General features: G+C 52.9%; 1 protein-coding gene across 1 annotated transcript in view; it reads left to right on the top strand.

The window, feature by feature from the left end:
* The window catches only part of JADE2 (jade family PHD finger 2), an 80,935-nt gene that overhangs the window by 55,475 nt on the left and 8,629 nt on the right, over window positions 1-16,831 (top strand). Inside the window, 5 exon segments of the mRNA XM_041119280.1 lie at window positions 672-839; window positions 1,373-1,489; window positions 7,633-7,683; window positions 7,685-8,095; window positions 13,450-13,567. Coding sequence (XP_040975214.1) covers window positions 672-839; window positions 1,373-1,489; window positions 7,633-7,683; window positions 7,685-8,095; window positions 13,450-13,567 — 865 coding nt within the window.

Here is a 16,831-nt window from a genome sequence, read left to right as displayed (position 1 = left end):
GTAGACTTGTCCTTGCCTCCTTTAGATTTATCGTCCTTTAGATTTATCATCCTTTATGGTTCCTCCCATATGATTTATATTCATGACTATCGTTTTCCCCTTTTTATCTTTCCATGGTTACTTTCGCTTCCCCTTGAGGCTGTGTTGGGTGTGTAACCAGTGTGGCCATCTTTCTCAATCAGGGGTTGTGGCTTTTCAGCCCTCAGCTACCTCAGAGGTTTTCTCTGCATGGCATTTCTTAGTTCTCGTCCTCGTGGGTCTGGTAGCTGTTCAGAAAAGGGCAGGAGATGAGCGGGCAGATGTCCGCACCGCAGAGCTGCCGGTGGCGGGGGCTCTGATGGAGCAGCCTGGCTGCCCACCCCTGACCTGGAGCCGGGCAGATGCTTGCCGTGATACACAGCACGTTTTTATACTTAGCTTTTAATTAAAACCTAGAACACACTGATCTGGCATGAGTATCCATGTGAAAACAGGGAAGGTAGGAAGGAAGGAGGAACTTAACCTCGCTGTCTGCGACCGCGGACCTGCTTTATGTCTGCTGTTAATTAGGATGCCCAGATGCGGTGGTGATAAGCCAGCGGGAATGGAAAAGGTGGGAGTGAAGGAGGAGGTCTGGGAGGACGCTCATCCCGGGCTGCGGGGACTAACCCACCTCCCTCGTGTCTGCGCAGGCGTGCTACGGCATCCTGAAGGTTCCCATCGGGAGCTGGCTGTGCCGGACCTGCGCCCTCGGGGTTCAGCCAAAGTGTCTACTCTGCCCGAAGAGAGGGGGAGCGCTGAAGCCCACCCGGAGCGGGACGAAATGGGTCCACGTTAGCTGTGCCTTATGGATACCTGAAGTAAGATGTTTTCCAACCTCCTCTTGACATACGGGTGGGCGCAGGCCTTGTTTCCAGGTCTCAGCCCAGGATATTCGTTAATGGTCTAAATAGTAAGTCCGGTTTGGCTCGTCAAGCTGTGCCGAGGTCAGAGCCGCGATGCCGGTCGGTCACCGGGCTGCGTGTTTAATTAGCAGCCAAGAGGCACCCTGTTAAGGGAGGACACAGAGGTGGGTTGCAAGGGCGCAGAGGTGGGGGGCATTCACAGGACCTGCCTGGGCAGGGTAAAGCCGATTTCATATGCCCATCCGAGATACACAGCAGCATCCAAATGAGGAATTAGTTCAGAGGAAACACCGACAAATTTTTTCTTCCATTTCATCCAAATTTGTTTCTGGTTTGGGGGGTTTGGGTTTTTTTTTTCCCAATTACAAGTGACCCTGAAAAATAAGAAATAAAAAATCCATCCCTCATTCAGACTGCCGCAGACATCCCCCTGTAGGAGATTTGGGATGGCAACCAGTATTTACAACTTGTCTTTATTTCATGACCAGGTTAGCATTGGATGTCCTGAAAAAATGGAACCCATTACAAAGATCTCACATATCCCAGCAAGCAGATGGGCTTTGTCCTGCAGCCTCTGCAAGGAGTGCACTGGGACATGTATTCAGGTACGTAACTCGGCACTGCAGAAACTCAGACCTCCGGGGTTGTGCCTGTAATAGCCGCCAGAGATTCTCGAGATGTTGGTGGACGCAATCTGGCCGAGGCTTGTTCCTGCTGCGAATAAACCTAACAACAGGGAGCACGAGCACCCATCAGACATCATCAGATGTTCTTTGCAATCATTTAATGTATTGAGTGCTAGGAATCTAGATTAAGTTTCTTTGCATAACACAGTGATGTTGCTGTAGTGACACTAATTACCGGGACTGCAAATGACCTTGGTTTGAAATCGGGAACCTTCAGCAGAAAGGGTTGGCATAGCTGCCAGAGAAGTGAAATACTCATGAGACACATAGCCCAAGTATTTCACAAACCAGTGGGGCTTGGCTGGGAGGCTTTTCAGTTGGGAAGATATCAGAAACCCCAGGATTAGGTAGTCCTCACTAGCCTGCTGGCTTGGAAAATAGAGTATTTACCATGTACTGCATTCCCACATTTTCTCCACACCTAAGCAAACCAGTGCAGACATCTGAGCGCCTGCTCGCCCTGCAGCAGCAGCGTGTTAAAGAGGGGGCGAGACGTTCTCATTTCAGACTGAAAGCAGGACGCTCTGGGCTTTCCTATTACAGAAATGGGACAGAGCTTCCCGGGCCATAATCTCTCTTCCCCGGGCAGCAGAACAGAAGTTCCCGTCCAAAATGCAGCACACTTGGTGCGAGAGCATTTGGGGAGCCTTGCTGCATCCAGTGATTCCCCCTGCTCGGCCAGTGTGATGTCCCGGTGGTCCCTGGGGACGGGCTGGGGGATCTGCTGCTCTACGGTGCCGGTGCCTGTTGCTTTCATTGGCAGACCAGGCATCGAAGCAGTCTTGGCGAGCAGGGGGGTGGGGGATGGAATAGCCCTTAAGCTTTGAAAAACTGGGAGGAAGTTTGGGATGTGTACCAATTCCGGCTGATCAGCTCCTGTACGGCAACGGGAGCTGCACCCGGGAGGTCGGCGTACGCAGCAGTGACTCTGGGGGACCAGAATAGCTGGCTGGTTGCAGAAGGGCGATAGGAGTAGGAGGTCTGCAGGCTCCACTGCGTTTGTGCCACCGCCTTGGGTTTAATACTTTAAAGGGAGCTATTTAAAAGCAATCCCCTTAGCTTGAAATGAAATCTCACAATACTTCTTTAAATCTCTAGCGTTGACTCACTTCTTTTTTGATGGCTCTGGGTGGATCTGCTTATTCACCCTGCCAGATGGAGATACTGTGTCATAACAGCAACTGCTTTCAAAGAACGGAAGGGCAGGGAAGGAGGCAAACAGGCTTGGCAGCATCAAAAAGAATTCAGCTTCTCTGAGGCTTCATCCTCTTAGCGCCGGCATGGCACGGGAGCTGTGAGATCCTGGGGACTGAATGGATTTGCATTAAAGGTCACCTGAGACAGAACAGGAGCTTTATTGTCTCATGTGCTGGCAGCTCGTGGTTTATAAGTCTTCACGAGATTGTCACCGGAGCGTTTGCTGAGGCCACCCTAGCACGCTTGGGGTGGTTTTGCTTCAAGGAAAAGGGGGAGAGGGGAAAAAAAGCAGGCAGTGCCTTTAGGTAAGGATTTATGGGGTATATCAGCAAGTTCACCCATGGATAAAAAAACGTGCTCCGTACTCATCAGCAGTACAGAGCTCTGTTTTGAAAGCTTATGTTTATGGAGCATATTTTTGATTAGTGCCTGTTTATACAGGTGTAATCTAACTACCTTTGTCAGCATTTTGGGTTTATGACCCAGCTCAAAAGGAGAAGATTGTTTTCTGTTAAAGCACTGAGCTTTTATTCTTGGCAGTGGGAATCAGGTGCTCCAGGTTGGGCAGGTCTGGGGAAGGAGGGGTGCTGCTTCCAGGAGGGGTTTTCCAAGTAACCGGTTGGAGCTGGGCTTTGCTGAAAAGGGATGCGAAACCCGGACAGCAAGCTGGAGGAGTGGAAGGCTGTCATCCCAGAGGGGGACGGGCGTGCTCAGAGGCAGCACTGCAGCTGAAGAAAACACCCACCTGAACCACATTTACAGAGACCAATGTGAGACATTTTCGCATAGGCATCTCTGTGCATCGAGGTATTTTTCCTCATCCAAATTTGACCACGAAAAGGGAAACAAACCGAGGGAAACCTGAGGAAGGGCTCCCCACTGCCCTCCATGCCTCTGACCTTGCTGCTTGCACATAATTACTTCCCTTGCTTTCTGGTACAGAGCTGTGAACCCAGTGTAACTCGGCATGGCCATAGTCGAGCCAGAGCTCCGGACGCTGGGCAGGGATGCAGCCCTGGAGGCACCCTTTCCCTGGCTCCTGTTAAGGGGAAATCATGACTTCACGGTGGTTCTTGTGGTCAGACATCAGGAGGTGCCAAAGAGAGCTCAGTATCCAGCAGGAATTTTCTTGTTTGCATTGCTGAGATTGAAAAGAGAGTCCTGACCGCGCTTGCTTGGGACCCAGCTCCCTCCTCACTTCTCGGAGCAACTGGAAGAGCTCACCAAGGCCTTTCAATGCAGCGCAAAATGCCAGGTCTCTGTTAGTTGCTGGCAGGCTTCTCCAAAGGGTACGATCTTTTGCTGTCGTCATCTTCCAGCTTTCTTTTTCTTGTCGTTTTCTGGAGAAAAAGCCCTCAGGAGTGTCCTGCACCACTCACTCATTATCACTCCTCTGCCCGCTGCTGCCTGCTCCCCTTGAGCTGCTTGTGCCACTGGTCCCCATCCACTGGGTTAACTGGTGTGATGGTTCCCGGAGCTGTCGTCCGATTGCGCCTGTAGCCCTGAAAATGTACGGCTTGACATCAGGGGAAGAGCAGCGTGTGTGCGCCGTGCAGCCCCCACGCCATCCTCTGCCTCAGCCCCGCATCCTCCGAGGACGTCTGCGATGCTGAAATTGCCTATTTCAGCTGAGAAGCGCTACCAAGATCCAGACCATCTGTGGTCACTAAAAATCACATGGTCGTTTTTGTAAGGATGCAGAATTGTCGCGGCTGATGGCTTGGCTGGAGTTCAGCACCGGTAATTAATTTTTCCTTCCTGAGTTCCCCTCGCAGGTCTGTTGGAGGAGCCGCTTCCTTCCCCTCCGGCCCCAAACTGCAGCGGAGCACCACTGTAAGCTGGTAAACTTCTGTTTGAATTTCCTTGGCAAATAAAATCATCCCTCTATTTCTTCCCAGTAAGAGTGGTTTGAAGACTACTTAACAGCCCACGTTAATCTCTGGTGCAGTTTTCACCCTCTCTCGGAATTCTGTTTGGGGATGGATTTGCCTGGATAAGCAAAGTGTGCTGAAATCCTTGAATGAAAGGTGCTGTAAGATAACGAAGCATGATCGATAACGAAGCAGACTTAGGGGCTGCGCCAGTCTTTTGAGCCTGGTTTATTCTGCGTGGCAGATCCCTCCCTCCCGCGAAGAGCGGCTTCGTTCCAGTGTCATTCTGGGCTGGATCAATATGTTTTTATTGTCGGTTTATGCAAGGTCCTTGGGTAGCCGTGGCCGACCAGGTACCTTCCTTTGTTGCCCTGTCAGCCAAGCTGCCTGATTATTTTCTATTTGCATTTTGGGCACGGTTTCTGACAAGTGCTGCTTGCCATCTGTCGGAGGAGAGATCCAGGACGGGTGTCATTCCATTTGCTTTATTCCTAAGGTGGAGTGATGGTCGTTCCTGTTAGCAGGCCGTTGTCCCGGCAGAAGCCACGGCCGTGTCGCTGACGCTGTTATTAGCACTGGTGACAGGAACAGGAGGGAGGGGACATCGCTGCATGGCTTTCCTTAGCTCACCTAGTTCACCGACGGCGGCGAGTTCTCCGTGTCCACTTTCTCTACCGTAGATATTTATGTGCGTAACAGCACGAAAGGATGCTGTAGTTTAAAGCATCCCCAGCTGTTACACCAAAGCAGCCAGGATGGAGTATATCGGGAGTACGTCGGGAGTATATCGGCAGTATGTCAGCAGTATATCAGAAGTACATCAGGAGCTCCGGAGCTCCGTGCAGTGCCATTACCATCTTGGCTACCAGAGAAAAAACTCAACCACGGGAATTTCCAGCTGGCAAAGGCCTCCAACCTGAAAGTGCCGTTAAAAGCGAGGAAGAGTGACTCCATCAAGGAGCGTCGCATCGCCTTCTCGTGTCAGTGCTCGCTCCGTGGCTGCAGGACCGAGCGCCAGCGCTTCAAAAGCCAGTGTGTGATATACTGACTGCACCGGGTCAATCTGGAAGCTGCAAGTCAGGCTGGGCTCCTTCTGTCCCTCCTTCCTTACCAAAAATAAATCCTCGAGAACGGAGCCGGTGCTTCAGCCGTGTGGGAGGCTGTGACAGGGCTTTTCCCGCGGGATGGGCAGGGCAGGAACGCGCTGCCCACCGCTGCGGTGGGTGCACTGGGCTGGCACGGGGAGCACCGGCAGGTCCGTACGATGCCAGGTTCCATGCAAGCGCCGGCAGCGTAGCAGAGGGAGCCGATTTTTGCAAGCTATCAGCTATTTTCACGAGCAATTTCAGGCTGAAATAAGGACCAAATGGTCATATTTAAACAGGGTACGCGGGGGGTAGGAGTTCATAATCCGCTTGCATTTGGTGCCTGCAGGAGTTAGTGCCCAGCATCGCTGCCCAGAGCCGTGCTGGTACAGCTCCGGGCTTGGCTGCGGCAGGGCTGCATCCAGCTCTTCCCGCTGGTTTCAGAGGCTTTGGAGCGGGGCCTGGAGAGCCCTGGAAGTGGAGGACTTGGACACTGCTTGCCTACGCTTTTCTTGGCCCTGGCAGCCGCGCGAGTCTCTCGCTTTCATAAGCACGGGCAGATTCATAAACGAAGTCAAGGGAAAATATCTAAAAGCAGCAATGTCAAAAGTTCACAGGCTGGGTGAGTGAGCAGTAATTCAGGGCTGATGGGATGAAGAGAAAAAGCCATAAAATTTCTGTTCCCCGACTACTACCAGAATATTTTTTGTTGTTGTTGTTGAGAACTGAAGTGCAGCAAAGCCCCAGTAAAACTCTACAGCATCCTGAATGGTTTGTCATCAACATCCAGGAAATTTCATGTGCCTCTGCCTGGTCCTTCAGGCCACAATTGCATCTTCATCCCCCGCAAGAACAATTCTTCTATAAATGCTGAAATATGGTGCCTACAGTAACAGCCCACTTAAAATGTCTCATTATTGCAGTTTAACTGGTCATTAGCAGCTGGAATAGACTGATTTCTTACGGGTTATGGTTGAAATAATTACCTGACACTCTGAGCCGTTAAAAACCAGTTAATGAGTAGAGGGAGAGAAGGTGCTGACGTGGACACGGGCACAGCACTGGCTGGGGGGGTTCCTCTGTAGGAAACCAGGCTGAGGTTTGTTGCCTGTGGTGTCCAAAGCCATTTAAGCAGGAGGTAAGTTAGGGAAATTGTTAAAAAATTAATCTGATACAAGTTTGACAACAGTTTAGCCACTGTACTGGTTCTAAAAAGTTCATTTCATGATGTTTTGCTCTGTATATGCTGAGTTGCCTTTTTTTTTTTCTTTTTTAATGGAGGTAATTAGAGGCTGTGTAATTTCCAGAGGAGAAAGGCATCGTGCTCCGGGAGTGTTGGCTGCTTCTGAGATACCACGTTCACTCATAAACCTTGACACGTTCTGTACGCTTTCAATAAAAATTGCATGTTAGCTTTTGATGTGGTAACAGAGTGGAGTAGTTTAAGGGTGAAATACAGACGAAAATTCCTCCATCAGGAGAAATCCACTGACAGTCTTTGAGCGTCCCCTTGGCCCGTGCTGTTGTCTGTGGCTGTTGACATGTCTTATTGGAAGAACCATTGGAAGCCCCTGTTTATGGTAGGCGAAACATGAGCAGGGCCCGTCGCAGAGAAGGATTAAAGCAGATAAGGTGGGAAGGTGCTGGCTGATATCTAGTGAACCCTGGGTTTCTTCTGCTTTGGTTTATGGTGTCCGGCTCATGGGCGTGTAAGACTTGGGCAATACAGGTGTCCCTCCATAAGGAGTACCTGTAGTGGAGCATCCATCACTTCACGGTAGGTCTTGTCACTCAGCTGGGTGTCGCTGGCTTTGTAGTCAGCACTTGCGGTCCCCTTGTGTTGGGAAGTGTCCCCCCCCCCACCGACGGTGCTTTGCCCTGGCCGTAAGACCTGTCCTTCTCCCCGCAGTGCTCCATGCCCGCCTGCGTCACTGCGTTCCACGTCACCTGCGCCTTCGACCCACAACCTCGACATGCGGACTATTCTGGCAGACAACGACGAAGTGAAGTTCAAGTCCTTCTGCCTTGAGCACAGCACAGGTGCCACCAAGCTGCCCGAGGAGGCACGGACAGAGCCCGACCAAGCCCAGCTGGACTTGGAGAAGGTCACGCTGCGGAAGCAGAAGCTCCAGCAGCTGGAGGAGGACTTCTATGAACTCGTGAAGCCTTCGGAGGTGGCGGAGAACCTTGACTTAAGCGAATCGCTGGTGGATTTTGTCTACCAGTACTGGAAGCTGAAGAGGAAAGCAAATTCCAACAAACCGCTGCTGACACCAAAAACAGATGAAGTGGACAACTTGGCCCAGCAAGAACAGGACGTTCTCTACCGACGCTTAAAGCTCTTCATGCACCTCAGGCAAGACCTGGAGAGGGTGAGTACAGCTTTTCCTTCAGTGGTGTACCCATATGCTCCATCAGGGCTGCTTTAATGTGCGCTGGTGCCTATAGACAGCACAAGCCCTGTTCCCCCTTGACTCAGTTCGACCCCCCTAACAGTTGCGTCCCTTCGTCTAGAGCATTATTCAGAAGAACGGTGCTCAGCACGCGTGTATCATCGTTGCCAAAACACTGACACTGGTGAAATAAATTAGTGACGGTCTCAGCCAGGGGTTCAGAAGAACGAGGGAGAGGTGCCTCGGCGGGGCTGGGTGGATGGGAGGCAGATGATGCTGCAGCTTACATCCACTACATCTTAGCAGTCTCAAACCACAAAATTGTCCTGTGCTGCCCCTCAGATGCTTTCCAGCAGCAAGGCACAGGAACATGTCATTATTTACTTACATTAAACGTCAAAGACGGGTGAATGGCAGGAGCGAGCAGCAGGGCCAGCGGGACTGGGCATTCCCTGCCCTGCTGCAGCCGAAAGTGGGTCGGCTCCTCGGGGAGCTGCCGGCGCAGGCAGAGCCGTGCCGGAGGATGCAGCCGGGGGATGCAGCCGGAGGATGCAGCCGGGGGATGCAGCCGGGGGATGCAGGTGCCCGCAGCTCCCCACGGTGCGGGACATCCTTGCCCAGGGGAGGGAGCAGCCGCCTCCACGGCAGCTTTCTGGGAGAGAGCAAGCGTCCGTGAAGCAGCAGTACCAAAGCGGTGCCGGAGAACCTCTCATCGCCGCATCGCGCTGCCTGCCCGCGGATTCGGCTGTCATGGCTGCACGGAGGGAAGGAGCAGGCAGGAGCAGGGATGGGGCAGAGGCAGGCTGGAGAGGAGGAGGGGCGACGAAGGCGAGAAGCAGCGAGGGGAGGAATTGCAGAAGAAGCGCAGCACCCGGAGTGAGACGGCAGAGAGCGGCCAGGGAGGGGACGGGTGCCGTAGTGTTGTTGCTGGGGGGGGGGACACAGGCACGGCACTGGGCAGCAGTGGGATGGGGACAGGCAGGGCAGGGCTGCCAAACCTGGCACGCAGGGGCCAAGCTCCTTCTCCTCTGCTTAAAACCCAAGCCCTGCCTGGTTCCCCCTCTCCTGTTCCTGGCAGAGGGGTGAGTCCATGGCCCCTGCCCAGACCCCTGCCTGACTGCCCACCCGGGGTGCAGAAGCCATGGAAGGGCTCAGGGGGTCTCTGGGAGCAGGCAGGGAAGGAGGAAAGCAGAAAATAGCATTGCTTCCACCCGGTGGGGGTGGTGCCGTGGTCCCCTGAGCAGGGGGGCCAGGGGTGCTGCAGGGGACGTGCTGCTCCCTGGGAGGCGAGGTGGCAATGATGCTGCCCCTGCGTATCCCTGAACCCTCTCTCCAAGCTGCTGTGGGTCTGCGGCATAATTTAACCCACGGGGAGGAAGGCAGTGGTGGTGAACACTGGGTTCATTCATGTCCAGGTTGGGTTTCAGCTCTGGACCAGTCCGCCCCGGTCCCTTGCTGCACCCACCTCCCCCGGTGGGTCTCGGAGCCTGAGAGCCTTCTCTGGTGTAAAAGCAATTGGATTTCAAGCTATTGGTCTCTTTTTTGTGGCCCTATCGGCCTTCATCCCTGCGTACATCATTGCCATCGCTCTGCCAGTCTGTCCCTCCTTTGCTCCTGCCTTTGCTGCATCACGTTTCCACCTCTGTGTTGGGCTGGGCTGGTGCCACCGTTACTGGGTCTCCAGCACCAAGCTGTAGGCAACAGGCTGTAGCTGCCGGATCCGAGGATGACAAGTTCAGCTCACTTTTTTCCCCTCATCTGCTTCTCTATATTGTAAATCTAAACCAGGCTGCTCCACCTCCCTCTGCTTCCACTTGCTCCCAGCTTGACTTCCCCAGCTGCAGTGAACCACTGTGCATCTCTGGGTACAGCACGTTGCTCCAGGGGCTGCCTAATTCAAAGACACAGCACGGCAGCTTCTCTTTGATTTCTTTGTGTCAAAACTACGCGTTTTACCAGATTTTTCTATTTTCCGGAGTTGACTCCAGGCTTCATGCGGTCATTCCCCATTGGCGTTCAGCCTCTGCTTAGCAACTCCCTGCCAGGTTTCACTGCCTGGCCCTGGAAGAGCTGTTTGTTTGCTCTGCTTCCAAGAGGGGGAACAATAAACACTCGCCAGATCAAAGTCCGGTACTCAGATGGGTGATACGGGTTTAAATCCAATTGCTGCTAGTGCATCCCAGGTATCTGATCCTGTCTGTCAGCGCCGCTCACAGCCGCCCCGTTCCACTTGCAGGTAGTGAGGCATCACATCAAATAGGGGTTGAAGAAGAGCAGCCTGGAGGGGTGGCTTTCAGAGGGTGTCCACGGGGCATCACGTTCAATTTTAGTGTTTTCAGCAATTAATCCGGTGGAAATGGTTGTGATTTGAGGGCTGATAATGGTATCTGGATCCTGGAGTTGGGGAGGCAGAAGCAGAGGGGAAGATGATGCCGGAGCAGCCAGGGTGATGGCATTTCCCTCTGCCATCTCCTAACCACTGTCTTTTCTGCGCTTTACAGTGTCAGCAAATTAAAGCTATTGCCTGGGAATCCTAATACAGTCCCCTCATTTTCTTTCTGGCCTTTTTTAACCCTCTTTGCCTTTTTTTTTTTTTTTTTTTAAAAAGCTTTTTCCAAAGACTGGTTGTTTAAATTAGCTTTAACAAAAAACCGTAGCTTTCAGGTTTTCATACCAGCATCTAAGCTTGGCTTGGGGAAGCAGCGCTGGGTAGTGTTTAGCTGTGGAAGTGTGTGTAAATACCAGCAGTCTCTAAGCAGAGCACAAGTAATGTTTTCTTCCAGGAATATCAAATCATAGAGAAGAGATACAGCCAAACACTTTGAGATGCAGGTTGCCAGAGGCGGTTGTTATCCTCATAAAGAAATTTTAGTTTGATGTTTTCTCCAATCCAGAAGAAAAAAAGAGAACGTAGTAAAATACATAGCATATAGCTTGCTGCTTTATATTTACAGCTAGGGGATTCAACAAGAAAAAACCCAGCTTTTTCTCCTATATTCCTAAGTGTTTCCCAGTTGTCCTCAGGTAAGACCGATACCATTAGGGGATGGCCACGGTCGTCCTGCTGTCTTCACAGCCTTTGGTGGCAGACATTAGCTAAGCGTGGCATGCCAGTCTGGCTTGCTCTGCCACTGTGAGAGCCGCAAAGGCTCCCAGCCCCGTAGGGACAGTCCCCCAAGCCTGGAAATACCCCAGCCTTCCTCTGCAGGGAGGGGTTTGAGGACGAGGAGGGGGAGGAATCGGAGACATCAGGGTCACGCGTGAGCGTGGACATACCCACGAACATTACTGCCCATGCCTCCATTCAGCCCACCTCCTTCTTACCTTAGTACAGGCTCTTTCAGAGCATCAGGAAGCTGAGCAAACGCTGTCAAATCCTGTTAGCTACCGTGAGCAATTTCTGTTTCGCAGCTGAAACCCTCCCGTTTCCTCCGAGAGCCTCGATGCCCGCCGCAGCCATGGTGACAGAGCCCGGCTCTCCAGCCACCCTTACACAGGGCTGGCAAAAAGCGTGGCACTGAGATTCATCACAGGGCAGATGCCAGCGGGTATCACACGGTAGCTCTGTCGTCTCGGGCTGCTGGAGGTGTTTATCGGCAGCCCTGTGCGATGAGCAAGGTTTAACGGCTGCTGCAGTAGCTCTTGTGAGCGTTTATGTCTTGTGCTTTGCTGTTCGTGTTTAGGGCTTCCTGCTTGGTTAATAAAATTTCTTGAACTGGGACAAAATGCACCAGTGATTTGCGGGTAGATGTGGAGCAAATGTGAGGAACCATATAGAGGAGCCAGATTTGGGGTAGGGGAGCTGCACCGGCTGCTGACCTGGGCTGGCATCAGCTGGATATTTTGCTGTATTTTCTATGCTCTGTCCTGGCATTTGCTTTAGGGCAACAGGCAGTTTTGTAAAGCTCTGACATTCAGCAGATCGGTAGCCTCGTACCTGCAGCTCCCTTCCAGCTGTGCCCCTTCCCTGCACTGGCCGTGGGAAGAGGGTCTCTCCCTCCCTGCAAAAGGAGCAATTTGTGGATGAGAACTGGCGTATTGACCCCGGAGCATCAAGGTACTTCTTAGCATTTGGCATTTTTTTTGTGCAGGTTTCTATGCCAAGTGTGAACAGGGCACGTGTGTGATGCAGCTGCTGGACCGAGGGCTCAGGGCGATGCTCAGCTGCTCGGGGCTCTGTGCGTCTGCTGGGCCTTTGCATAAATATTTTATAATGCTCTTTCTACAGCATCTTCCCTTCCAAGACTTTCCAAATCCTATAGAGACATTAACTTCTTCATTAGGTCTATGAACAATTAACAGGAGATTAAAACAGCCTGTGTGTCCATACCATTGCTGTACCTGGGTAAGATTACGAAATAATTTACCTGTTTCTCCTGGCTCTATTCCCATTTTGGGTCTTGGTCACTTTGTGCACTGATGTGTATCAAGAGCAGAGTTAAAGGATGTGCTGCAACAAGTACTGAAAGTTAATCCTGACTAATCGGAGCAGATTAGCAGCACGCTCGGCCCCATTTGACTCCCTGCGTGCTCTGTTATTCAGGCTAAATTTGTGCCCTCAAAAGCACTGATGCCGAAGGGCAAACCCTGCCTGTGAATTCAGGCCTTTGATGGGAGAAGTTAAAGATTGACTTGGGTATTGTTTATGTTCAGAAGAAGACAGGAGAGAGAGAGAGAGAGACTCCCCTACATGCAGCATCCTACATGGACCCTTTGGACCCGGGGCTGCCCCAGTCCCCCAAGCAGGACGGTCCCAGTTCGCTGCTGCCCAAAGCACTGGGAGCAGTGGTGGCCGAGCTGTCCCCCGTGCCGGGGCACGGGCTGGTGGAGCCGAGGTTGGGGTCTCCAGGGTGGCTGCTCTGGTTTGGGGTGGGTGCCCCGGGCACGTTGGCAGGTGCCTGCAGGGCTTTGCAGGGAGACTTGGTGCTACAAGAGAGACGTGCCGCTGGGGTAAGCAAATCTCTGGAGATACTGTGCGTCCTTACGGCTTTTGTATGCCCAGTGCATGTGCTGGAGAAGCCGGCCAGCCTTCCTCGCCCCCCACAGGGTCCTGGCTGTTGGAGCCAGAACAGAGACATTTAGGCTTTAAATCATTCACTGCACAGTTTTTCCCGTATATGTTACTCAGTTTGGATCAAGAGCCCTCACCTCTGGTCCTGGCACATCCAAAGAGCTCCCGGTAGGAGTTTTGGTGCAGGGTGGATGATGGTGAGGTGAAGAAGACCAAATCCCGGGGAGCGGGCATTTCCCTGGGTGACAGAAGCAGTGACACAGCTTGAGGGGACCCACCTTGACCCTGCCTAAAACGGACGCTGTTTCTTGTGTTTCTGTAGGTTAGAAATCTCTGTTACATGGTGACGAGACGGGAGAAAATGAAACACACCATTTGCAAACTGCAGGAGCAGATCTTCCATCTCCAGATGAAGCTTATTGAGAAAGATCTTTACCCAGGTCAGTACCGCTTACCAGAGTTTGTTCTTGCAGACGCTGTCCCTGCCGTCCTCCGAAGCCAAAGACTGGTACCCAAGCCTCAGCCCCCCACCCCAAGGAAACGAGAGCTGCCCCCTCCCTTGCAGTGTTATTTAAGCACAGTTCCTATGTCGACTCTGCCCATCTCCAGTTTTGTTCAGAAACACACAATAAAGCCATACCCTGGGTGACCGGAGCAACTTGTTTTCACAGATCCCTCTCGATCCTCCTCTCCCTGGGAATCGGTCAGAAAGACCAAGCGTTTGGTCAGGTGGTGATGCTAAGGCAGTGTTTTGGCAACTTTTCATGGAGATGGAGCTGTTTGGGAGGAGAATGCAAATCCTGGGCACGGGGCTGCTGGTGTTGGGGCTGATCCACGGCAGCTGGCTCCCTGGCATGGGTCAGCAGCCCTCGCTTTGGACTCTTTGCAGATGCCTTTGGCTCTGTGAAGAATCAAAGGTTAAGCTGCTGGCGGGATGTCTGTTGCTCCTAGAGACCGGCTCCTTTAGCTCTGGTCGGCTGCAGTTCTCTGCTCCGCATACCTATTAGTGGAGAACATCACGCTACTGCATGCAAAGCCTCTGACAACTTTTAGTAAGGAACTGAAATAAAGTTGGTTTCCTTCTGTCCCTTTTTTTTTTTTTCCTTTTGCACAAGCGGTGCCGGAGCCCACAGCTCCTGCTCCCTCCTCCTTTCCCTTCGGTGGCAGGGCAGACCAAACCCCATGGCTGCAGAGCAGTTTTTCCAGCAGCAGCATCTGGCACTTTGGCAGGCTCTTCCGACGGTTGTTGTGTTTGTGGCTTTGGAGTTGTGTTTGAAGCCATCACATGGTTGGGGTTTCTTCAGGAACCGTCTGGGCTTTCCTTGACAAAAGTTTCCTTTGACTGAAGGTTTGGAGGCTGAGAAATGCGTACGTTGAGATGTTTGTGACTCGGACCCCATGCAAATTCCTCTCGATGGCCAGAGCCAGGGGTAGCCGGGACCCCAGGGTGTGCTCCGGGGACATGTGGGTCCTGTAAATCTTGGTCCCCGTGACACAGATCAGTGACACCGTGTGTTGCTCCGTATGTCCTCGCTGAACCAGCGATACGGATCACCAGCCTGGGCACACACAAAATGGTGTTCCCGGCTGTTCCCACCGACCAGAGACCCTGCGTTGCACATCCAGAGAGCCGTTCCCTAGCACCTGGGAAATTTGTGCCGGCTGGTGCTCCCAGCAGTGATGCTGCTGGCTGGGGCAGCGAGGCGGGAGGTCCAGCTGGGGAATAACGGGTGGATAAAAGACAAGAGCAACAAACTCAGACCCTGAAGGCAGATGCCACGCGCTGTTGCTGCTGGGCTCTGCGGGTTTTGGGAGGATCGCAGGGGACCTCGTGATGCTCTTCAGTTCAGCCGGGTACCCCCAGTTTAGCGTTTGCAGCTCTCAGAAGGCGACAGGCTCAGGGTGGTTTGCCAGGAAAGCTTTTTGAGCTCACCTCCCTCGCAAACAGGGTGTTAGGTGGCTGGAAATGCCCTTGGGGACCTGCGTTCCCCAAAATGCCTTGGGGAGTCCGACCTCAGGTGCATGCCTGACCCTCTCTCTAATGCAGCGATGGGGTCGGAGTCGGCATCTCCTCCCGGGGAGGGTGAGCTGGGACCCTTCCCGGTGGGGTGCAGATGCCGACCGGCGAGGGAGAGCTGTGTCGGGGCTCTGTCGCTCACGTTTCGGGGCTGTCTGCGCTGCCGAGTGCCGGCGCTGTGCAATTGCCTTTCCTGAAAATGTTTAATGCATGTACTCAGGGAAAAGCACGACTGCCGCTACTGTGATGTTTGTTCTGCCTAAAGGTGAGTGATCAAGAGACAAACCCACGGCGAGAGGGTGACTCAGGTGGCGATTGGTGTGCAGGCTGTGGGATTGCTTCATACGTCTTGATGCAAATGTTCTTCTCTCCTGCCCCAAATGGTTGGCATTTGGCAATTCGTTTTCCACCCTGAACCGACCGAGCTGAGCTGCTCGTCTCTCCCGAGATGGGCTTTTGGGTTTAGCCTGAGCAGGGGCTGCTGCCTCTGGGACCCGGCTCCCACGAGTCGCTGCTGCTGGGAAAAGGGCCCAGGTACAGGAGTTTGGTCCCGGGATCTCCCGGTGGTTTGGGCATCGGGGTCTTTCCCATGGCAGGGGGACACGAGGGACCCGAGTGCCTTTCAGCATCGGTGTGTAGGTTCCCCTGAGCTCGGGAGGTTTTCCCTTGCCGGGACGTAGCATCAGGCCATAAGTTGCGATCCCACATGTTAGCGGTGACGGTCATAGTGCAGGCAAGAGTGCAGGACACAACCCGCGCTGATCTCCAGGTGCTGCCCGACAGCAGGAGCAAGCGCTGGGGCCACCGGCAGCATGGCCCAGACGGGCAGGCGGCGTAAATGAGATCAGAGAAGGGCTCAGCCTCCGGCTGCCCTTCCCGCGGCACCTACACGGCCGTGCCCGTGCCACCCGTGCGTGGCATCGCCCAGCAGAGCCGCACAAAGCGGTTTGGTGCTTATTTTCTGCTTCAGCTCCTAGCTGTCCCGTCCCGGTCCCATCCCGAACACGCACCATGTAGACCCCGATCCCACCAAGTGCTCCCAACACCCACACGTTTGCTAAACCTCCTTTATGCCAGTTGACGATACTTAGAGCTAAAGATACTCGGCACCCAGCGGGACCAAAGCTGTGGGTAACTCACGGCTGCATTTGCCATCATTACGAAGCGCTGACTGGTTTGACTGGGGGGACGGTTCCTGTAGCATCCCCTCCGCACAGCTCCCGACCAGGCTGCTCTGCCTGCCTGGGGTTTCTTTGAGAAAGGAAGAAGTCTCCATTATTTTGCCTGGATGAGGCCAGTTTTTAACTGCTGTTACGGTAGTCATCGACTGAAATCTGTTGGGGTTATTCCAAAGATGGTTTTGGCACAAAGGTTTTTTTGGAATGGCTCCCACATAAAACTCAAAACTGGAGGGGTTTATTTTTCCTGCTGACAAATGATCATTTAAGCAGGAGATTTTTAATAAAATTGGTGAGAACTGACCGTGTAAAATGAACCCACCTCTCTCCCCTGTATTTTTCTTGCATGGAGTGGAAAGTAAACACTGTCTGGCTTTGACAGACGGCTACTATTTTGACAGGTTCCTCTTCAAAAAGTACTGCTCGGGTTTCTCTTTAGCCCCATTGTGCTGTCTAAACAAAGTTAGATTTTTATTTTGTAAGCGGAGTGAAAAATGTGTCTGCCTTTC

The sequence above is a fragment of the Aquila chrysaetos genome, chromosome 22, assembly GCF_900496995.4.
Source record: "Aquila chrysaetos chrysaetos chromosome 22, bAquChr1.4, whole genome shotgun sequence".
NCBI classification, from domain to species: domain Eukaryota; kingdom Metazoa; phylum Chordata; class Aves; order Accipitriformes; family Accipitridae; genus Aquila; species Aquila chrysaetos.
The sequence above is the reverse complement of the archived record's forward strand: the minus strand, read 5'-3'. Positions and strand labels throughout refer to the sequence as shown.